The sequence below is a fragment of the Hemiscyllium ocellatum genome, chromosome 3 (assembly GCF_020745735.1).
Source record: "Hemiscyllium ocellatum isolate sHemOce1 chromosome 3, sHemOce1.pat.X.cur, whole genome shotgun sequence".
In the NCBI taxonomy this organism is placed as follows: Eukaryota; Metazoa; Chordata; class Chondrichthyes; order Orectolobiformes; family Hemiscylliidae; genus Hemiscyllium; species Hemiscyllium ocellatum.
This window is the reverse complement of record NC_083403.1, coordinates 21,517,003-21,541,068: the sequence shown is the minus strand read 5'-3', so window position 1 is coordinate 21,541,068 and position 24,066 is coordinate 21,517,003. Positions and strand designations below refer to the sequence as shown.

The 24,066-nt window shown below is 41.0% G+C and overlaps 1 protein-coding gene across 3 annotated transcripts in view; it reads right to left on the bottom strand.

Moving 5' to 3' along the window:
* Positions 1-23,855, bottom strand: part of polr1b (RNA polymerase I subunit B) — a 35,365-nt gene extending 11,510 nt beyond the window's left edge. The window contains exons 1-10 of one of the 3 annotated variants that reach the window (XM_060849073.1): positions 23,632-23,855; positions 17,753-17,920; positions 16,086-16,232; positions 14,737-14,869; positions 12,083-12,219; positions 10,886-11,109; positions 9,848-10,019; positions 8,465-8,636; positions 5,338-5,619; positions 2,861-2,994 (exon numbers count right to left, since the gene is read on the bottom strand). In XM_060849073.1, the coding sequence (XP_060705056.1) occupies positions 2,861-2,994; positions 5,338-5,619; positions 8,465-8,636; positions 9,848-10,019; positions 10,886-11,109; positions 12,083-12,219; positions 14,737-14,869; positions 16,086-16,232; positions 17,753-17,866 (1,515 nt within the window). In that variant the 5' untranslated portion in view covers positions 17,867-17,920; positions 23,632-23,855. Of the gene's footprint in view, positions 1-2,860; positions 2,995-5,337; positions 5,620-8,464; positions 8,637-9,847; positions 10,020-10,885; positions 11,110-12,082; positions 12,220-14,736; positions 14,870-15,046; positions 15,946-16,085; positions 16,233-17,752; positions 17,921-23,631 lie in introns of those variants that run through there. The other 2 variants (XM_060849055.1, XM_060849065.1) reach the window with 2 other exon arrangements.
* Positions 23,856-24,066: the final 211 nt, after the last annotated feature.

Sequence of the window (24,066 nt, the reverse complement as noted above, 5' to 3'; positions counted from 1 at the left end):
ATTTTTAATCTATGTCAAGATCTAACAGATCAGAACTGACACCTGGTGAAGCTACCAAGCAGGATTACTTGTATAGCGAAGAGCTAGAGGAGCACGCGATAGATAGAACTAAGGAATCCCACAGGCAACAGATCAGATCTAAGCTCTGCAGTGCTGCCATATTCAGTTGTAAATGGTGGTGGACATTTAAACAAGTCACTGGAGGAGGGGACTCCATTAATATCCCTATCCTCAGTGTGGATGAGACTAAGACACCAGTGCAAAAGATAAGGCGGAAGCATTCGCAGCAATCTTCAGCCAAAAGAGCCAAGTGGATGATTCATCTCAGCCTTCTCCAGTGGTCCCTAGCATTACTGTCTTCAGCCAATTCAATTCACTCCATGTGATATCAAAGAATAGTTGGAGGCACTGGATACTGAAAAGGCTATGGGCCCCAGCAATATTCCGGCAATGTTGCTGAAGATTTGTGTTCCAGAACTTGCTATTCCCCAACTCAAGCTGTCAATACAGTTACAAAGGTTGCATCTAAGTGACAATGTGGAAAATTACCCAGGCATGTCCTGCACAAAAGGTAGGACAAATCCAACAGTCCCCATCAGTCTACTCTTGATCATTGATAAAGTGATGAAAGACATCATCAACAGTGCTATCAAACAACATCTATATGGCAATAACCTGCTCAATGAAGCCCTGTTTGGGTTCTGCCAGGGCCACTCCGCTCCTGACCTCATTATCAGCCTTGAGCAAATATGGACAAAAGTGCCAAATTCACATCAAGGGCCACATTTGACTGACTGTGGCATCACGGAGCCCTAGCAAAATGGGCAAACTCTTCTGCTGGTTGGAGTCATACCGAGCACATAGAAAGAAGATCATGGTTGCTGGAGGTCAGACATCTCAGCTCAAGGATTTATCTGTAGGAGTTCCTCAGAGTAGTGTCCTGACTCTAAATATCTTCAGATGCTTCATTAATGACCTCCCCTCCATCATAAGGTCAGAAGTGGGGATGTTCATTGATTATTGCATAAAATTCAGCACCACTTAGGATTGTGAAGTAGTCATTTCCAAATGCAACAAGTTCTGGACGATATTAAAGTTTGGACTGACAAGCAGCAAGTAACATTCATGCCACACAAATGCCAGGCAATGACCACCTCCAATAAGAGACTATCTAACCACTGCTCCTTCACATTCAATGCCATTGTCTTCGCTAAATTCATCCTGAGAGTTATCATTGCCTAGAAGCTCAATTGGACTCACCATATAAATACACTGACTGTAAGAGCAGGTCAGAAGCTAAGAATACTACAGCATGAAACTCACCTCCTGACGCCCCAAAGCCAGTCTACCATCTACAAGTGTGATGGAATACTCCCCATTTGCCTGGATGGATGGCAGCTCCAACAATACAATTGAGTACAAAGTAGCCTGCTTCACCAGCACCACATCCACAAGAATCCGCTCCTTCCACCATCAACGCTCAGTAGCAGCAATGTGTGCTAGCCACAAGATGCACTGCAGAAATTCACCAAAGATCCTGAGAAAGCATCTTCCAAACCCACGACAACTTCTACCTAGGACATGGGAACACCATCACCTGCAAGTTCCCCTCCAAATCACTCAACATCCTGACTTGGAAATATATTGCCATTACTTCACTGTCACTGAATCAAAAACCCTGAATTCCCTCCCTAAGGACATTATGGATCTACCTATAGCACATGGATTGCAACTATTCAAGAATGCAGCTCACCAACACCTTCTCAAGGGCAGCTAGGGACAGACAATAAATACTAGCCAGCCAATGATACCCACATCTCACAAGTGAATAATGTAGAACATCTGTGTTGAATTAGCTGAAATCAGCTGAAGTAGAGGCTTTGCAACCGGTGTCAACACTAAGCTGACAGGAGAACTAAAGGGCAGTACTCGTTCCTGATCACTAACAAGAACAGTGGCCATTCTGGGTGAATAGTGTGCTGCCATTTACTCACAGATAAAGGAGACATGCTTTCAGCAAGGGCTCTCTAATGTATGGAAATATGCTCCATCAACCGTTAGTGATATCGGGAGGGTTAAAGTATGTTTGGAGAATAGAGAGGGTTATTGGATCTGTAGTACATAATTACTAAGAATAAGCCATTATTACTTCATTAAAGGCCTCCAAGTTTTTACCTCTATAAACACACTCACCAGTCCCAAATTTTACACACCAAATATTCCTACTTTTGCTCCATAACAGAGAAAATTTAAGTGACCTGAAGCCCTACTTTCATATCTTGTGCAGCAGGTACCTCTTCACAAACAAATGACGATGAAGAAAGACATATCCATCATCTAAAATAGTGGATTTCAACCTTTCCAGTGCGTAGACACTCCTTACCTTTATCACACAATCCTGAAAAAGGTGACACAACCTCCATGTACAACATTAGCCAATGCGAAAGAAAAAAGTGTGCTGTAATTGTCAGAAGCATGTTTTTAACTAAGATATAAAGCTACAATGTGCAGGCAAGAAAACACACAAGCATGATTCTCAAGATACTGTCCTAGTAGCACATGGTTTAGCTGGCAGAGAGTAGACATCTCTCATGATTTAAAGCTCTCTGGAACACTCGTCCGTTACCTCTTATTTGAAAACTCGTGAGCAGAGACAAACTTCAGAATGGGATCAACAGCTTTGGAAGAAGGTGAAAAGAATTGTTTGCGGGATGGCGGTTGAAATCAGATATGGAAGGGGGTGAAAAACAAAATGGGGCAGAAAAAAATGAATTCATTTCAAATGGAACCTTTCGCCCTGGTAATTCCAAATTATAAACAGGAAACAACAGGGAAATAATGGAGCAAAGCAGGTACATACTTTAAAGTTGCGTAGTGTATCAGCAATACTAGGTCCCATTTCTTTTTCTACCCAGCCAACTACAGCACCATCCAGCAGAACTGGGTAACATTCAGAAAATGGCTTGATGGGTCGACCATCCACTGGCGTAACACCTGCAAAACACGGAGCACAAGAACAGTTTACTGCTGGATTTCTACTGGCAACAACAGTAAAAACACACAGCTATACATCAGTAACAATAACATTGAAACACCAACACATCAAAATATTCTAAAAATTGCCACTTCTTTTTTCAAGCTTAACTGAAACAGTCACTCCAACAACTCCCAGCATCGTTTCCCTTCTCCTTTGCATGCTGAGACAACAGTAACTTGGGAGACATAATGGGCCATTGCCACTGCCTTCACTGCACGGAGGGCACTGAAGAGACATTTTAGCGATAGGCTGAGACCTTAAGCCATGTAAGTCGAGAATGTGGTGCTGGAAAAGCACAGCAGGTCAGTTAGCATCCAAGAAGCAGAAGAATCGATGTTTCAGGCAAAAGCCCTTTATCATTCCTGATGAAGGGCTTTTGCCCAAAACGTTGATTCACCTGCTCCCTGGATGCTGCCTGTCCTGCTGTGCTTTTCCAGCATCACATTCTCAACTTTAATCTCCACCATCTGCAGTCCTCATTTTCACCTTGAGCTATGTAATGCAGGCCCTTGTAAGGTTGGCACGTTTTGGCATCAGGCACACAGAAAAGAGGCAGCACTCCACCCCAGCCATCACCTTGGGTCTGCTGGGCTGCATGTTGGACACAGGCCTCTCCAATCATTCATTACTCTTCAGTAGTAGCAAGATTAGACTCATAAGTGCACATTAATTGCCCACCTAAGAGCCTCAGCTGAGAAAAGGGTTGGTAACTTAGTCAACAAATCCCCTGTTGCTTCTAAATTCGTAATGGGGGTCTATGAAATGGCACGTGCCCTATTTTACAGGTTAAGACTCTTGCTTTAAAATTTAGGGATGGTGCATACCATTTAGCATTCATACCTCTATTAATAAAGCCAAGGAGCTAGTATTTCCTTTTTCAAAAGTCTTCTATATCCCTGCGTCCCCTTTAAAGGTGTGCCATTTAGCCTCTTTTCATAATTTCTAGTAAATGAATCACTTTATCCTTTGGTGCAGCAATTTTCAATTGCCATTTCAATTTAAGCTTTCCTGCTATCTTTACTTATGGTTACATTTTTGAGCTGTGTTATCTACAAATGTTAAAATTAATCACAAACACACAAGTTCAGACCTTGGGGATGCTCTACTGTTTTTCAAATCAGAGGAAATTATATAATCACTCCCTTTTTTTTTTTACCTCTTGGCTGATTTTATATAAACACCAGCGCTGTCTCTCTATCCTGTGGGGCTGTTCTGCGAAATACACTTCTACACACAGTAATACCTGGCTAGTACTGTACCACTCCAACAATACTTGAGAGGTTTGACACCATCCAGAACAAAGCAGCTCTTTTAAACAGCACCTCTTCTTCCACCACCATGAACATACACTTCCTTCACCACTTACACACAGTGACAGCAGTGTGTACCATCTGCAACAGGTACTGCAACAACTCACCAAGACTAAGGGACCACTGTCACTTAGAAGGTCATGGCAGAAAATTAATGGAACAGCAATATCTGCAAGTTCCTGTCCAAGCCATACATCATCCTGCCATGGAACGGTTTTGATGTTCCTTCACTCTTGCCAGAACCAAATCATGGAATTTCCTTCCTTAACAATATATCCCTACACACTCAAGTATTAGGAACACAGGAACAAGAATATTCAACATCTTGAGCCTGTTCCCCCATTCAATGCAATCACAGCAGATCTGTGGCTTAACCCTATATACCTGCCTTTGGCCCATATCCGTTATTGTCTATGCTTAACAAAAATTTAGCTCTCTCAGAATCAAAATTAACAACTGATCTAGCATCTACTGCCATTTGGGCAAGAGAATTCCAACCATCTACTATCCTTAGTATGTAAAAGTGCTTCCTAAGTTCTCAAACTATACCCCTAATTTTAGAATCCCCAACTAATGCAAATAGTTTAATTTTATCAAATGTCTTTTCATGTTAGTAACTTGAAGACTTTGATCAGATCATTCCTTGTCCACTTGTCCATTCAATTTCCACGTTCCATTAAAAAAAAAAGAAACTGCTCATTCACAGCTGTACAGTTGTCAGACAGTCTATATTCAGCATGCTGCTTTTGTTTCACTCTAAATATCTGGCTGCTTTCAAGAATTTCTATAATTCTTGTGAGGAAATGAAACACTAGACAAGAAAATATTAAACCTTCCTTTGCTTCGATACAGCTAAATATATAATTGACAAAATGCCTAATACATAAATTAGATTATATTAACCAACTTATTCTGTAATCATTATCTATTATAAAGAATCCAAGAATTACCTCCTTATACCATTTTATGTATAATTTTCTCATCACTTACCCAGCGCACAGAGTAAAGCTGGCAAAGAAACTGTACTTGATGTCTGGGTCACAATTTCACAAATGACAGTCAAGTGGTTCATTAGCCCACAGGGCTCTCCATCTGGAGTGTGCACAGGGCACAGGAAGCCCCAGGACTCTGGCAGTAACTTGCGTACTGAAGTAGTTCTCATCTTAGCAAAGGCTGCTCCTCTGTGCACACAGCGAAAATGGGAAAGATATCGAATAAAATTGAGCTTGTCTGCTACAATGCACAAACCCGAATCCTGCAGCATTCCCAGACCTGAGACAAGAGGAGACATAAATTTGAAATTACCACAGATAAATACCCTGCATTACAATTATCAAGAAAATACAGCACATCTTTTCAGGTATGTCTGTATTTCAATATGAAGCTGTGTGTATGTTGCATATATTTTACATAATAGATAAATGTTTTAGCAAGTTTTGAGAAGATCTGTAGCTCAGGTTGAGGTTCTAAATGTAGGTTTGCTCACCGAGCTGGAAGGTTCATTTTCAGACATTTCATCACCGTACAGGAAATTGGTTAGGCCACTGTTGGAATATTGCGTGCATGTCTGATGTCCTTGCTATCAGAAAGATGTTGTGAAATTTGAATGGGTTCAGAAAAGATCTACAAGGATGTTGCCAAGGTTAGAGGTTTTGAACTATAGGGAGAGGCTGAACAGGCTGGGGCTGTTTCCCTGGAGCGTCAAAGGCTGAGGGGTAACCTTATAGAGGTTTACAAAATTATGAGGGACATGGATAGGGTAAACAGACAAAGTCTTTTTTCCCTGGGGTCGGGGAGTCCAGAACTAGAGGGCATAGATTTAGGGTGAGAGGGGAAAGATATAAAAGAGACCTAAGGGGCAACTTCTTCACACAGAGGGTGATACGGGTATGGAATGAGCTGCCAGAGGAACTAGTGGAGGCTGATACAATTGCAACATTTAAGAGGCATTTGGATGGGTATATGAATAGGCAGGGTTTGGAGGGATATGGGCTGGGTACTGGCAGAGGGGACTAGATTCATTTGGGATATCTGGTTGGCATGGACAGGTTGGACCAAAGGGTCTGTTTCCATGCTGTACATCTCTATGACTCGGTAACATCATCAGTGAGACCATTATTTCATCCTCTTCTATCCTGGTGTCTTTTGATGATCTTCAGAATTCTTGGGTGAAGGAACACTACACTATTAGAAGAACCAAAGACACATACACCAGACACCACCAACTTCATTAACAAGGACAATACCGTCAGGATAGTGGACCTATGCCTCGCTACCCACTTCACCTTCAACAACAACAGCCTACAAACAAACCAATGGAACACCCATGGGATCTCCGATATCAGGATTCTTAGCAGAGGCAGTAATGCAGAGACTCAAACACACAGCTCTGCCAACCAACCAATTCAAACTTTGGGTCTGCTATGTGGATGACACCTTTCTCATCACTAAACTAAACAAATTAGACGAAACCTTCAAGACCATCAACAAAACCCTTACTGGCATAAAATTCACTAAAGAAGAGGAAAACAACAACTAACTGCCCATTCCTAGATGTCACAGTAGACAGCCAATGGGGAACTTCAAACTAGCGTCTGTAGGAAGACAACACATACAGACTGACTATTGAACTACAGAAGCAATCATCCCAGCACCTACAAACGAAGCTGCATTAGAACATTATTTCAATGAGCCACCACACACTGTAGCACTGAGGAACTACCACGAGCAGAGAAAAATCACCTATACAGCGAATTCAAAAAGAACGGTACCCAATGAACACAATCGACCAATTTCTCAGCAACAAACCCAAACAAGCAAACAAAACACATCCAGGAACCCTTGCTACTCTCCCCTAAATCAAAGACATCTTGAAAATTACTGCAAGACCACTCAAACCTCTTGGCATCATGGCAGCCCACAAACCCATCAACACACTAAAACAGTACCTAATGAACTTGAAAAACCCTATACAGACAAGAAGCCAAGCTAATGTCATTTATAAAATACCTTGCAAGAACTGTAACAAACACTACATTGCACAGACAGGCAGAAAACTAGCCACCAGGATACATAAACATCAACTAGCCACAAAAGATATGACCCACTCTCACTAGTACCCTTACATACAGATGAGGAAAGACACCATTTTAACTGGGACAACACATCCATCCTAGGACAAGCCAAACAGAGACATGCACAAGAACTCCTGGAAACGTGGCATTCCAACCGCAACTCTATCAACAGACACACCGACTTGGATCCCATTTACCACCCCTGAGAAAAAGAACTGGAATTGACATCACCACAAAAAATGACATCACCAACCCAAGGAAACCAAAACACAAATAAAAAGCGGGCCATACCACCAGGGCTTCATCTGGAGCTCACTGATGATGTTATCTAGTATGGCAATGAAACGTCTGAAAACAAACCTTCCAGCTCAACGAGCAAGTCTACAACCAGATATGTTTTATTTTTATGAAGATTCAATAAAAAATATTTAAATTTTTTTTGGTTTTTACAAGCATCTTTTGACTTCCATTTTTGCAACTCTGCTTCTGAAATGCTTTTATTTTGAAATGAATGCAAAGTTTGCTCTTCAAGCACTTTTTCTCCTCTTTTCTCCACCTATAATCTCTCAATCTCCGTAGTTAAAACAGCATCACGTGAATGAATTCACCTGACATTGCTGTCTGCTATAACTCTCCGAAATTTGAAACCTTAAAAAGATTTATTTGTGATACTCTGTCCATCAGTACATGGGTAAAATTAATCAAATGCTTTGTGGTTTATTCATCTTTCAGTCAAGTTTACTTTAAACATTCAGATAGCATTAGTAACAATTTTACCCACTGCTGCAAAAGCTTACATTTTATTTAAGAACTACTATTGATTGCTTTTCTGCGGCTTCAAGTACTGCAAACAAGAACTTTACAAACAAGCACAACCTGTATCAACCTGAATAATTTGTGCTGTATGCTCTTCTACTAGAAATATATATTTGAACTTCTCATTTGCTAACAAAAAGTTAAAATTTTCCAAAATAACTTTAATAAAGTTATTTGTTAGCTGCTGTAAACATGTTAATATATCTTGTTATAAGCAAAGTGCTCACCAGTTTTTGAACGCAGGTTTCCTGTTGCCAAAAGATACTCAAATGGTCGTGACAGATCTGGCACTAAATTAAACACTTTCATTAAGTTTTCAGAATTAATCTGCATAGTTCCTTTCTGGCTCTTTTTGTCCAGTGCTAATTTTATGGACTGTAACCAAAACTCCATTTTCTCCTGTCAACAATAATCAAAGGAAAAAATACAGTTAATGTTTTTATAATACGTACACGACCGTGAACTTGAATAGTCAGTTAAAGTGTCCCTACAACTGGTAGCAATGACTTGAACAGCTGATCTTGATCAATGCTTTAATGCAATACCAAGGAAACTCTGTGGACTATGGAACAGGCCATGTTTCACCACACATTAAACCTGTGCATCTGTTCAAATAGACTCTATGGCAACTTGTCAAAGAACAAGGAAAATTGGTGTAAAGGCAAAACTACTCTGGATGCTGGAAATCTGAATCAAACACAGAATGCTGGAGAAACTCATCATCAGTGGAAAGAAAAACAAAGCTATGTTTTGGGTCCAGTAAGACTCTTCTTCAGAACTTCAAATAGATGACACATGCTTTCAAACCTGGTGAGTTTTTATAGCATTTTCTGTGTTTGTTTCAGATTGTGTGTGCTAGCCAACTCTTCTTCCTCAGCTAACAGCAACAGAACAGATTAACTAGCCAGTGACCTCATCTTTTATTTGAGGGATTTTGACATGGGTAAGTTGGTTGTACTGCAGCTTCAATTTTCCAGCTATGCAGCATTTTGAATCATCAGAAAACCTCAAACTCTCTCTTTGAAAGCAAGTTACTTATTCCCTGCAAAGAAAACTTTGAAATTGCTTGTAAGTATTTTATCAAGGTGATCTACCATTTGCTAGGAGAAAGTGAGGACTGCAGATGCTAGAGATCAGAGGGACTAGGGGAAGGGGCATTGGAAGTGCGAAAGATGGAAGGAGGTTAAGGTGAGGGTGATAGGCCAGAAAGGGGGTGGGCGCGGAGAGGTAGTAGTATGGGAAGATAGTAGAGTATGTTTTTCTGTTGCTTTTAAATATTTTATACTGTTTTTATTTAATTGTCACGATTTTTAAATTTCTTTGGTTTAAATGTCATTCCTAAGTAAGAATTCTAAGTGTATTTAGTTTTCTTACATATTTTAACATTTAATGTTATTTATGATTTCTAGAGAATGAACTAAGTGGGTAAGGCACTAAAGGTAGGTGAATGGGTAAGGATGGCATGTAAGCAGATGAAGGCTTAGAGTAAACGGGGCGGTGTCTGATTGAGGGAGAAGTAAATGTCACTGCGTTGGCTTATTGAAAGAAATCAGGTCAGAACATAGTTATGTGAATACCAGCCATTTCTAGTTATCATGCGCTAGACCAACCTTCAAAAACATTAAATAGAGCTGTCCAGGAGTCAACACTTCATGATTTATCAAACTATCTGGATTCTCTTCCTGGCATTTTTCCTTGGCAAATGCAAACAGCTTCCGGGTCATCAAGCAGAGTAAGTAATACTTCTCTACATTGGATTTCAGATGTATACAGATGCACTGACTGCAGATAAACAGAGACATGATTCCATGGACAAAATATTAACTTCAGCAAAGGCATTCCAATAAAATAATCAGCTGTGAATCCTGTCTTTTATTATACAAAATGTTATTGAAAGTGTGGATATCTGGAAAAACACTCAATATTCTTCAAATCACCAAACACCTCTCACAGAAATAACGCACTTTCTTCAGCTCATATTTTACAGAGGAGGCATTTGGAGATAGTGGAGCTGCCAGGACAGGTACTGACTGATTATTCAAATTAAAAACACCATGTCTAGTTTTCTAAGATGTTCAAAAGTTTGATTAGAGGATGAAGAATGGAAATGTGACATTCCTTTTCCAAAGTAAAAGGGGATATCCAAGAAACACCACTATAGAATACTTGCTTTAGATGTTGGTATCCAATTAAAGTCTATAACACAGGATAGATAATAAATTAAGATTAATCAAGGTCAGTTCACTTAGCAAATAACTCATACTTGACCAATTTAGTGGAATTATTTGATGCAATCTATTTCGGTGTCATGAAAAGAGAACCATTATCAAGATAAACGAACATTAAATTAATGGAAAACGTGGATTGAAGGCAGTGAAGCAAAGGGGTTGGGGTAAAAAGAAGCTCTTCACACTTTTTATGATAAACATTCCACAATAATCTGTGCTGGGCTACTGAATGTGCAGCAGGAGAAATAAACTGCCACAGCTTGGCTGCCTAATGCCACTTACCTCATACTATTATGGAATGGATGTCATTCATCCAAACGCCTGCCTTTCTTCCAGGCATCAGTTTTATTTGGTTCAGTCTGGCTGGCTCCTACAACAAAGTTTAAAATGTAAAAAGTCTACATCAAAAGCATCACTTACTCAAATAGGAATTCTGCAGCTTGCTCATTTGTGTACCACTCTGGGAGATAGAGTTTCACACGGAATCGTTCTCCCAGGTAATTTAGGACCTGCTTCTTTGTAGTGCATCCTTCCATCATCACCGTTCTTAACATTTGTGCCACACAACTCTTAAAGAATGAGTTGTCCTCTTTTCCCTTAATCAACTCTTGGTAAATCTGGTAGTCTGTGAAATCAACCATTGCCTACAAAATAAGGCAGAGTAAAACATTACATGGTAAGGATGAAATGAAGAGTGAATACTGGAAGCCCACAGCAGGTCCGACAACACCAAGACAGAGAACACTCAGGTTATCATTTCAATTGGAGCACCGGAAGAAAAAAACAGTCGTCATTGTAGAATTGACCAAAGCCAAAAGAGATATACCTGGGTACAGAAGCCCAATTCTTATTACAAAGTTTCAACTCATTGGATTTACAGCCTTAAATAGATTTTAGTGTTATGTAATATATCACAAATCAAATAATGTACATTTGAAAACTTGAAAATACTTTATAGTTGTTTGGTCTGTAGATTATTGCCAGTGTTCCTTGCAAGAACCACATTTAGTGCCTATCCCCTGAGATGATGATGGTGAACAGCTTTCTGGAACTGGAGCAAAAACACTCCAGAAGCTGAACAAGAAAAAAAGCTTGATTGGCTCCCGATCTACCACCACCTTAAATATTCCCTCTCCTCCACCACCGGTACGCACTATTAGCAGGGTACCATATACATGATGCATTGTAGCAATTCACCAATGCATCTTCAAACTCTCTTATCAAGAATGACAAGTAGGTACACCTGCAACTTCTCCTCCAAGCCAAACACCTCCATCTTTAATAAATGCTGGAGAAATTCAACAAATCTGGTAGTATTGACAGAAATAAGGTTTATGTTTTGAATTCAATATAAATCTTCTTTTTGCCACCCTCACTTTGAACTATATTGTTGTTCCTTCACTGCTGCTGGATTAAAATTCTCCAACTCCCTTCCTAACATGAACTGCAGCAGTTCACCATCACTTTCTAAAGGTGAATTTGGGGTGGAATATTGTTCTTGCAAGGAACAGTTGCATCCCATTAAAGAATCAAAGTTATATGCTTTGGACTGCAAGATTTAACCCCAAATCCCTCAAAGGATTCTGTTTTTTTTAACCCTTGCTCATTACATCTCACCTTCAATGCAAAGCAGAGCGGTATGAAGAAGAGCTCCTTCTGGTAAATGAAGTTGACCATTATGGTGCCAGTATCAAGATAATGGAGGTTCATATTAACGGCAGTGTGCTCATCCTTCACACAGCGCATGCTTATGCCTGACAAGAGAAATCGCAACACACAGTTAGTTTCATTTTCAAAACTCTGGCCTGCCATTTTCAATAAGTTTCACGTTGCTGTTAAAGTAATGTTTCTTTATCTTAAAGTCTTGCAATTTCACAAATGAGAAACATAACCGACCAACCTGAACCTATGCCTCCTCTTAATAAGATTAGAGCACAAGCATGAATAGGAGGAATTAACTAATACTGTAGCACTTGGTGGCAGAGTGGGCTGATAGTCACGTCAGCCTTTTAGAGTTAGATAACTCCCTGCCTTCCCCACTTCAGAGCAGGGAAGCATTTTGAGGATTGCTTTTTCTAATTAAGATATTTCCAAAGTCATTGAAATAAACAGGTGAGTGTATTAACTTCCAAAGCCAAGTGAAAATGTAAAATATTAAAGCTGTAAGTTTAAACATTATGGTACTTTTGAAAATTTGCAATTTAAATATTATTGTCAGTTTTTTCACTGGTTACAGAATCACAGAATTGCAACAGTGAAGGAAGAGGCCATTCAATACATGTGTATCTGCCTGCTCACTGAATCAGCATTGCATCTAGTATCAATCTCCTGCTTCTCCTTGTACACCTTGCACATTCTTCCTTTTCAACATCTTGATTGAATTTATCTATATCCCAATCTCAAGCATTGCATCCAGACTGTAACTACTCACTGTGTGGAACAGCCTTTATTTTTTCTACCAATTTCTCAATCTTATTATTCTCTTTTTTTTTCACAGGATGTGGGTATTGTTGAACTGATTGAAATGGCCTGACAAGCCATAGGACCATATGAGTCAACCACATTGCTGAGGATCTGGACTCTCATGCAAGTTTGTTTAAACAGCAATGGAGGACAGTTGCATGTCTCCATGACTAAGACTAGCTTTTAATTCCAGATTTTATTAATTGAATTTACATTCCACCAAATGCAACATCCCAGAGCATTAGCATGAGCCTCATTAGTGGAAGCATTTTCTTCCAATCTATTCTGTCCAGGTTCCTCACTGTCCTGAGTGCCTTTATTAGATCCCCTGTCAGTCTTTTCTCCCAAGAAAACAGTCCTAACCTCTCCACTATATGTTCACAATTTAAGTTCTTCATCTGTGGAACCATCCTTATAAATTACTTCCATACTTTCTTCACTTCACATCATTCTGTTCGCTCTTTTGCAGTGCAAAGCTTGTACCAAACTTTCAATGAACAACCACTTATAACCAATAAACACAAACCTTATGGGCAGTATATATGTCCAATAAATGAATTTATGAGAACAATAATAGAGTTGCAGCATACCTATCACTGTACAAGTAGCTTCAGCAAAGATGAACAGTGGAACCTTTGTGACATCGGTTCGTCAGTGAATGATGAGATAAGGTCATTGATTAATTAAGGGAATTGTACTATTCGCTTCATTGCAATATTGCTGGAGGCACAGGATAGATCAGATTCGAAATCAAGATTTTTAAACTTGTTAGCATGTTGAGTATTGACTATAGTTACATTAAAATTAATACTGAATCACCAGTACTAAGAGCACCTTTAGAATCCAGCAGTCTTAGGACATAAAACCTGTAAATAAGATGTATGGTGCAATTCAAAATGAAGCTCCAGGACAGTCCATATGTTCATTTACAAGTATTATTGGTTTTTAACTGATCAACAGTTCTGCAGAATGACAGTCACACAGTGGCTAGCACTCCTGCCTCACAATGTCAGGGACCCAAGGTTCAATTCCAGTCTTGGGTGACTGTCTGTCTGGAGTTTACGTGTTCTCCCCATGTCTCCGTGCTTTTCCTCTGAGTGCTCTGGTTTCCTCCCATAGTCCAAAAGTGTGTAGGTTAGGTACTTTGGGCATACTAATTGCCCTATAGTATCCGATGATAATATATGCTAGGTGGGTTAGGGATAGCATGATAAAGGGACTACGAGGTTCGGTCTGAGTAGGATGCTTTTTGGAGGGTTTGTGCAGATTCGATGAGTAGAATGGCCTCTTTCCGCACTGTAGGTATTCTATGATCAAACTGAAACTGTTGGCACAGAGATAATAATCTATACTTTAATGGGGGAGACTTACAACAAATACCTCAATCAGAAACCAATCCACTTGCATGCTAAATTCTCAGAAAGCAACAGATTGAAAATGATGAGTCATCGATTACAGCACAGGAGACTGTCACTCAACCCCTAATCTCAGACTCAGAAAACAGTAGCAAAACCAGGTGTGGTGTTCACGATTGTTGGGACATCCAGTCAACCCCTCCTGGAAATACATGCAGATGGATGTTAGAGTGGAAGGTTACCACGAAAAGGAACACCTATGAACTTAAAGAGATGTGGCTTTGGGTGAAAAAGGTGTTGAAGATTCAGAAAGAAATCATCTATGAACCAACAATTATTACCAATATCGTACATAAGCACACAACCTACCACAGTATGCTTCAACATCCCAAAATAATAAAATAACGTTCAGTCATCAAACTTTTCAATCTATTTCTTAAAATTCACAATTACCATACTGCGTAAAGCCGGGGCCTCTGCTCTTCCATTTGGGTCTCACCATAGCAATAGGAAAATTTCGTCGTGGCATGATCAGCATCCGAATGATTTTTTCTATCCCATTTATTATGAAGTATCCTCCCATCTCCTGTTGAGAAAGGACATTTATCAATTTCCATTATCTCTTCTACAAACTCACATGTTTATAGAAGATATGTTCTGTGTCATTCTGAACTCCATTAGGAATTCCACAAACAAGTAGTCAATAATTTGATTTGACTCATTACTGCCACCTGTACCAAGTTAGTGAAAAATGTTGTCTTACGTGCTTTACAGGCAGGTCGTACTATACAAGTGCATCAGGGTAACAGCACAGAGCACAGGATACAATGTTACAGCTGCAGGGAAGGTGCAGAGAGAGATCAACATTAACATTAAAGAGGTCCATTAAAAAATATGATAACAGCAGGGAAGAAGCTGTTCTTGAATCTGTTCATACACGTACACAAACCTTTAAATCTTCTACCCAACGGAAGCGAGTGTAACAGGGTGGGAGGGATCTTTGATTATGCTGGCTGGTTTTCCAAGGCAGCGAGACATACAGATGGAGTCAATGGATGGAAGGCTGGCTTGCATATTGGACTGGGCTATGTTCACAACTCATTTAATCTCTTGCCATCTTGGGAAGAGCAGTGATGCATTCAAATAGTATGCCTTCTGTGATGTGTCTATAAAAATTGGTCAGAGTCATGTGAACAGGCTGAATTTCCTTAGCCTTCTGAATAAGTAGAGACATTGCTGTACTTTCTTGACCATCGCGTCAATGTGGGTGGACCAGGGCAGGTTATTGGTGATCATCACTTCCAGGAACTTGGCTTTCTCGACCATCTTTACCTCAGCACCAGTGATGCAGACAGGGGCTTGCCCTCCACTCTACTTCTTGACGTCAATGACCAGTTCCTTCGTTTTGTGGTGTTGGTGGAGATACCATTGTCTTTACACCAAGCTGTTAAGCACTCATGTCCTTCCTGTAGTCCGTCTCATTGTTGTAGGGAGCAGATCTCCTGGTTCATTCATAGTTTCCGGTTGGGGAATATTTGAATTCATTTCTTCAGCACGCAAACATCCACACACTTCTTAATGAAGTCTATAATGGTTGTGCTTATAAGAGCTTTAATGTGTCAACCAAGGTAATTAAGTGGTATTCTATACTAAAAAAAAATTCCCACCCAAGATGAATGATGGTAGAAGCTTTCCTCTCTTCCTTCCTCTAGTGTGTTGCTCAAATTCCTCTACCCCTATCAAATTTATATCCAATGATAGAATATCATACTGGGTGAAAAGGAAATCAGTCAATTATTTACCTCTGCTTCTTCGTGGTGTTTAATGAGATCTTGAGGAGAAAGCCCATACAGATTACAGAGCTTCGATTTTACCATAATAGGTATCAAACCAAGGCTCTGTTTAATAACTCCCTTCGGTACACCATTCACAGACCAGCTGATATCTGCCTAAGAAGAAGAAAATAGCAAGTTAAAAGAACTGCTGTCTGCATACATCAAAAAAAGTAAATCTCTTTTTAAAGCTAAGAATGCAGCATTGGCCATCAGGTAGGACACATGACTTCTTCAATAACATATGACAGATCAGATCGCTCAGGTTCATTTCAATCATACTGAAGCAAACTGAATGATCCTGAAATTAGTTCATGCCAGATGGACAGTTTACACCACAGGTTTCAGTATTGCTGAATGACTTAGTCTCAATAGTAATTGCTGTAATTTTTAACTAAATAGTAAGCTGCAATTTTATTTACAGGCAATTCGAATATGCTTGGTTTAGGAAAAAGATAAGGCGAGGAACATCATCTGTAGTGTCTATCCATAATTATTACCGTCTCCCCTATTGGAATATACTCACATCAAAAAGTGTCAGCTGAAGATATGATAGTAAAACAGTTGTGAACAGGGATGGAAAGCTCATGAACACCATTAATAAAGTATAACACATAAAGAAAAGTAAAATACCAGAATAATTCCAGTGAACCATACCCTAATATGATGTTTTCTGACAGTATAACAGTTATAGAGCTGGACTGGTAACCTAATGGTTGACAGTTGAAATCCCACAATGGTGAAACGTTAAAACAAACTGAATAAATTTTTGAGCTAGAAAAATGATCGCAAACTCGTTAAAATGTGACTAAAAACCCAACTAGCTGAATAACACTCTTCTAACCTCTCTGCCCTAAAATGATACCCATTCAACAGATAAAATAAACAAATTATTTTTAATGTCTTCAGGACAAATAGAGAATGTTTATAAATGCTAGCATCATAAAAGTGGCTTAAAAGTAGGAAATTCACTTGATAAATATCACAAAACAACTTGCACCTCTCTCAGATCACCTTGAGGTGACCCAAAGGGCTGTAAAGTCAAAGACAGATTTCACAGATCATAGTTTATGTGGGTCAAAGCACGATTGTTAAAAGTAGCACCAGTTGGAAAGGTCTAGCCCTAAGCAGGCGATAATAGCATGTAGCCAAATCAATTCTAACTCCAGCAGCCAATATAGTCATACAGCACAGGAATAGACTTTTTGGTCCAACCCGTCCATGCTAACCAAGATTCCCAAACTAAATTATTCCCACGTGCCTGCATTTGGCCCATATCCCTCTAAACATTTTCTATTCACATACCTATTCAAACATCTTTTAAATGTTGTAGCTGTGTCTGCATCCGTCACTTCCTCTGACAGTTCACTCCATATATGAATCACCCTTTGTGTGAAAAAGTTGCCCCTCAGGTCCCTTTTAAAGCTTTCTCCTCTCATCTTAAATCCACTACCTGAAAAGATCTTAGCTATTCACCTTACCTTTAACCCCTCAAGACCTCAACCTCCTACCCTCCAGTGAAAAAAGTCCCAGCCTCTCCTTATAACTCAAACTCTCTAGTCTGATAACATCCTCATAAATCTTTATTGCATTTTTAACTTATAACAGACATAATGGATCAGAACTATCATACTTACTGTTAACTTGCCCTTATAAGTACTCCGTCGTCCTCTACACTCTGCTGGGTAGACTCTTAGGTCATTACAAATGCTACCTTTTGATACCATGGGAGGGCTGATGAAAGTATCCATAAAGGCCAGGCTGATCCGTTCATTTCTATAATTGAACTCCAATGGAGGAATGGCCTGTGGTGAGCACATTCAAAACAAATGTGTCAGTTACAAGTCTAAAGGAAGTTGCGTTGATACTATGCATTCTGCTAAAACAACACAAAATTCTTGACTGCATGCTCACCTTAAATTTTTTTACCACCTTATAGACCACTCTAACCTCACACTTCAAATTCATATACTATCCTGACCTTTTTATTTCACTTTCTGAGCTGTCACCTTTTTTTATATAAAACCTGAAGTTACCTCGAGAATGTGACTTAAAAGTAGTTCTGGGATTTAAATATTAATGAATTGAAACCCGCAACCTATTCTAAAACATGAAAGATTTAACAGCAATCTAAGTTTATTTAATATATCATTTCAGTTGCATGACATTGTAATCCTTTGCTATAAATTCTGAGTCTTTTGATCCCGCTCCACAGCTACCCGATAAAGGAGCAGCATACCAAAAGCTAGTGCTTCCAAATATAACCTGGACCATAACCTGGCATTGTGAGATTTTTGCTACAGGCAGCACCGCCCTCCTAACCTGCAATCCTCTTCCTGACCTCTCCGCCCCCACCCCACTCCGGCCTATCACCCTCACCTTGACCTCCTTCCACCTATCCCACCTCCATCGCCCCTCCCCCTAGTCCCTCCTCCCTACCTTTTATCTCAGCCTGCTTGGCTCTCTCTCTCTTATTCCTGATGAAGGGCTTATGCTCGAAACGTCGAATTCTCTATTCCTGAGATGCTGCCTAACCTGCTGTGCTTTGACCAGCAACACATTTGCAGCAATTGTGAGATTTTTAACTTTATCCACACCAGTCCAACACCAGCTCCTCCACATCATTAACATCCTAAAAGTGTTTCATAGGAGCATTATCAAACAATATTTGATACTGGGCCAATCATGAGATATTAGTACAAATGGTCAGAGACTGGAGATTCTGTAGTTCAAGTATTTCATTTCTCAACTCCTCAAAGTCTGTTCTAATTTACTGTTTTGAAAAACTCTCTACTTGACTGAATAAATGCAACTTCAACAATACTAAAGAAGCTCAACACCATCCAAAACATAACAGCCTACTTGATATGCAACCCCATTCTCCACCTTCAACAATCATTCCCTCCAGACTAAGACAGATTGTAAGGTGATTTAAGTAATGACTGACTGACAGTACCAACTCCCTCAACACTGACCCTCCGACAGTGCCAACTCCCTCAGTACTGACCCTCCGTTGAATTACTTGAACTACAGAATCTCCAGTCTCTGACCATTTGTACTAATATCTCATGATTGGCACAATATCAAATATTGTTTGATAATGCTCCGAGGAAACACTGCTGAAAATGTACTGAAACAGGGACCAAAAAACTTTGCTCCTTCTCACAGAATCTTAGTCAAAACTCGTTACAGTCCCAACGGACTGAATGACTGTCAGACATTGACTTGAAATTGAGGACAGAAGACGCTGGAGAGTCAGTCAAAGTGTGAAAAAGCACAGTCAGAGCATTGAGTTTATAGGTTGGGGGAGGAGTCATGTTGCAGCTGTAAAGGACATTGGTTAGGGCAGTTCTGGAATACTGTACGCAATTCTGGCCTCCTTCCTATCGGAAGGATGTTGTGAAACTTGAAAAGGTTCAGAAAAGATTTACAATGATGTTGCCAGGGTTGGAGGGTTTGAGCTATAAGGTTGAATAGGCTGGGGCTGTTTTCCCTGGAGCAAGAGGTTGAAAGGTGACCTAATAGAGGTTTATAAAATCATGAGGGGCATGGATAAGGTGGGGGGAGTCCAAGACTAGAGGGCATAGGTTTAGGTGTGAGTGGAAAATTTAAAAGGGACCTAAGGACCAACTTTTTCACACAAAGGGTGGTGCGTGTATGGAATGAGCTGCCAGAGGAACATTTAAAAGGCATCTGGAAGGGTATATGAATAGGAAACGTTTAGAGGGATATGGGCCAAGTTCTGGTAAATGGGCTTTGATTAAGTTAGGATATCCGGTCAGCATGGACGAGTTGGACCGAAGGTTCTGGTTCTGTGCTGTACATCTCTATGACTTTATCACTCTAATGCATTGTGACAGCAATATGTACCAACTACAAGATGCATTCTAGCAACTCACCAAGGCATCAAAACAGTTACAGAATCTAGATTAGAGTGGTGCTGGAAAAGAACAGCTTTGATGAAGGGCTTTTGCCCAAAACGTCGATTTTCCTGTTCCTCGGATGCTGCCTGACCCGCTGTGCTTTTCGAGCACCACTCTAATCTAGACTCTGATCTCCAGCATTTGCAGTCCTCACTTTCGCCTATCAAGACAGGACCACCCAAACCCACGATCTTTTCAACCTTGAGGACAAGGGCAGCAAATATATGGAAATACCAAGTTCAGTTCCAAGCTACACACCATCTGACCTGGAACTACATCACTATTCATTCACCATTGTGGAGGCAAACTTCTAGAACTCCCTCCTAACAGTACTGTAGGTGTATGAATAGTGCATGAGAACGCAGTGACTCAAAAAAGCAACTCACACGGATTTCTCAAGGGAAACGAGAGACGGGCGATAATGATGACCTATGCTCACATTCCACAAAAAAGATTTTTTTTTAAAAAAAAGGCTTAGTCAAAGAGGTACGTTTTTAAGGGCCATTTTCAAAGATGAAACAGGGATGGAGAGGCAGAGAGATTTCTGGAGTAACCCCAAAGCATAGAACCTAGGCTGCTGAAAAACACAGCAACAAAAATTTATTTATTCATTCTTGCACATGAGCGCCGCTGGCAAGGTCAACATTAATTGCCAAACTCTATTTGCCCTTAACCTGACTGGCTCTCTGGACTAATTCAGAGAAGGCAGTTAAGAGTCAACAACATTACTGTGGGATTGAAGACTCATGTTGGCCAGATCAGGTAAGAACAGCAAATTTCCCTCCCTAAAGGAATGGTGAATGGGCCAAAAGCAAGAAAAGTATCAAGTAGAATGATCAACCATGATTATATTGAATGCTGGAAGCCAGTTCCTATTTTCTATATTTCTAACCCTTTAATGAACCAGATGGATTTTTATAGCAATTAACATGGCCACCATTTGACTAGCTTTTAATTCCAGATTTTCACTAAATTCAAATTTCACCGCCTGCTGTGGTGTGCTTTGAACCCATCTTCCAAGAACATCTGGATTATTTTTCCAGTGACATTATCACTATGCCAATGGTAAAGCAATTAAAATTAGGCATGTGTGAGATTCCACAATTAGGGTAGAGATCTTGGAAGGACATAAGGCTAGAGGAGATTAGAGAGAACAGGTGTGACCAGAAGACAGTTTGAGAACAAAGGATGAGAATTCTAATATTGAGGCATTGTAAGACTGGAAGACAATGTAGGTCAATGAGCATGCGGCTGGCAGGTGAATGGGACTTTGTTTGAGTTCGAACACACATGTTTTGGATTAGCTCAAGTTTGAGAGTAGGAGAAAGTGAGGACTGCAGATGCCAGAGATCAGAGTAAAAATGTGTGGTGCTGGAATAGTACAGCCAGTCAGGCAACATCCGAGGAGCAGGAGAGTTGACGTTTCGAGCATATGCTCTTCATCACATTGCTGTGCCACACTTTTTGACTTTAAGTAGGACAGAGCAACTGAGAGGAATGGAATGACCTGACCTGACATTTGTGCAGAAAGCTTTGAAGCTGACAAAACAGTTTAATAAAGCAGTTAAGAAAGGATATTGGATTCTGGATTTAATTGTCAGGTAAAAATGCCAAGATGTTCTGCCAGAATTGACCGAAATGAAATACCTGTGCTGTCCAATCTGGAGTACTGTATCCAATTAAGAAAAGGACACAAAGGCTTTTGAGAAAATACAAAAAGAAATAGAATAGTACCATTAATGAGGGATTACATTTACACACAGACAGACTGGAGCAGGTGTGATTGCTCTTGAAGATAAAGATGAGATTTGATACAGATATATAATCTCATTCAAGAAGAAATTCAATAAATAAATGAAGAGAAAAAATGCAAGGATGTTGACTGCACTTCAAAGGAAGTTGAGTGGTGAAGTGATTCCCTTCTGTGTTCCACCGTTCAACAGTAATGAGGGAAACTAGGGTTTTTTGCCCAAAACATCAATTTTCCTGCTCCTTGGATGCTGCCTGACCTGCTGTTCTTTTCCAGCACCACTCTAATCTAGACTCTGTAACTGTCTTGATGCCTTGGTGAGTTGGTAGGATGCATCTTGTAGTTGGTACATATTGCTGTCACAATGCATTAGAGTGATAAAGACATAGAGATGTACAGCACAGAACTAGAATAAAGCCCTGCCCAACCAAATGAGGAACTACCAAGGGCCAGGTTAACATTTGCACTTGCCATTCAGAGCATCGGTGTCTGGATTGTGGCTAAGGGTCTACATTGGTGGGCGGCACGGTGGCAGTGGGCGGCACGGTGGCACAGTGGTTAGCACTGCTGCCTCACAGCACCTGAGACCCGGGTTCAATTCCCGACTCAAGTGACTGACTGTGTGGAGTTTGCACGTTCTCCCCGTGTCTGCGTGGGTTTCCTCCGGGTGCTCCGGTTTCCTCCCACAGTCCAAAGATGTGCGGGTCAGGTGAATTGGCCAAGCTAAATTGCCCGTAGTGTTAGGTAAGGGGTAAATTTAGGGGTATGGGTGGGTTTCGCTTCGGCGGGTCGGTGTGGACTTGTTGGGCCGAAGGGCCTGTTTCCACACTGTAAGTCTAATCTAATCTAAAATTACTGCTGCGTATTTTTGATGCCTCTATTGTCAATACCTGGATCCATTTAGCTGATGCCCCTGTCCAGTTGTTGATTTCATACAGACGTACAGATCAGAACCAGGGGTAACTCCTCGAGCCTGTGCCACCATTCAGTGAGATCATGGATGATCGGATTCTAACTTCAAATTTTCATTCCTGCCTAACCCTGATTTTCACCACCTTGCTTTAGAAGAAACCTCAAACCACCACCTTACAAGTCTTCTAGGCTCGGCTACCACCACCTTTTCAGAACGAGTTCCATAAACTCTCAAGGCTCAGAGAGGAATTTTTAAGAAGTCACCTCGTCATGGTTTTAAACAGGAGACCCCGACCCCTAATTCAAGACGCTCTTATGAAGGAAAACATCCTCTCTGCGTCTGTCTGTCTTATTGATGTGTTCATTACTGATACCCTGGTCCATATGACTGATACTGAAAATGTGTTGCTGGAAAAGCACAGCAGGTCAGACAGCATCCAAGAAGCGGGAGAATCGACATTTCGGGCATGAGCCCTTCTTCTCCTGCTCCTTGGATGCTGCCTGACCTGCTGTGCTTTTCCAGCAACACATTTTCAGCTCTGATCTCCAGCATCTGCAGTCCTCACTTTCTCCCATATGACTGATACTCAGACTACTACTGCTACTACTGCTACTGCTGCTGCTGCTGCCCAGGTCTATGTTGCTGATTCTCCTACAATGTGGAGGAGCTGCTGTTGGACTGGAATCACACAACACCAGGTTCCAACAGGTCTATCAGGAAGTAAGAGCTTGGGGAGCGCTGCTCCTTTGTCCAGTAACTGTCTCCTATGGTTCGATGACCCTGTGACCTATACCCACGTGGCCCTGTGCCCTTCAGCTCGTGCCACTGTCCCTGCACATGTTGAAGCCTCATGTCATTGTTGTAGTCCCATGTCCCATCCCCCCCCCACCCCCACCCCCCCCGCGGCACGTGCTCCGGGCCCGCGCTCACCTGCACGGCTCGCGCCAGCCCCTCGCTAACCGCCTGGTCGAACGAGTCCACGTGAGCCGCGACCAACTCCTGCAAGGCCCGCCACCGCTGCTGCTGTTGCTGCCGCAGCTCCCCCGGGTTCGCTTCCAGACCCAGGCTCGCTCGGCCGGTCCTCAGCCCCGGCTCTGTCAGGTTCTTCAGGCTCGGCCGGAGCCTCTCCTCGCCGCACAACTGCTCCCATTTGTCCGCCATGTCCAACCAGACAGAGGTTCCGGAGGGGAGCAACTGCAAACGACAAAGGTTCCGCTTCAGGATCGCCGCGTGCGCACACGGAGAGGAATGCAATGCTGCACTTTCAACTCAAGGGTTGAGCCTCAATCCATGTTCATTTTGAACCGACAGCTTTGACTTTCGTGTGTTTTATTCAAAAAATATATATAATATAAATTAGTTAAT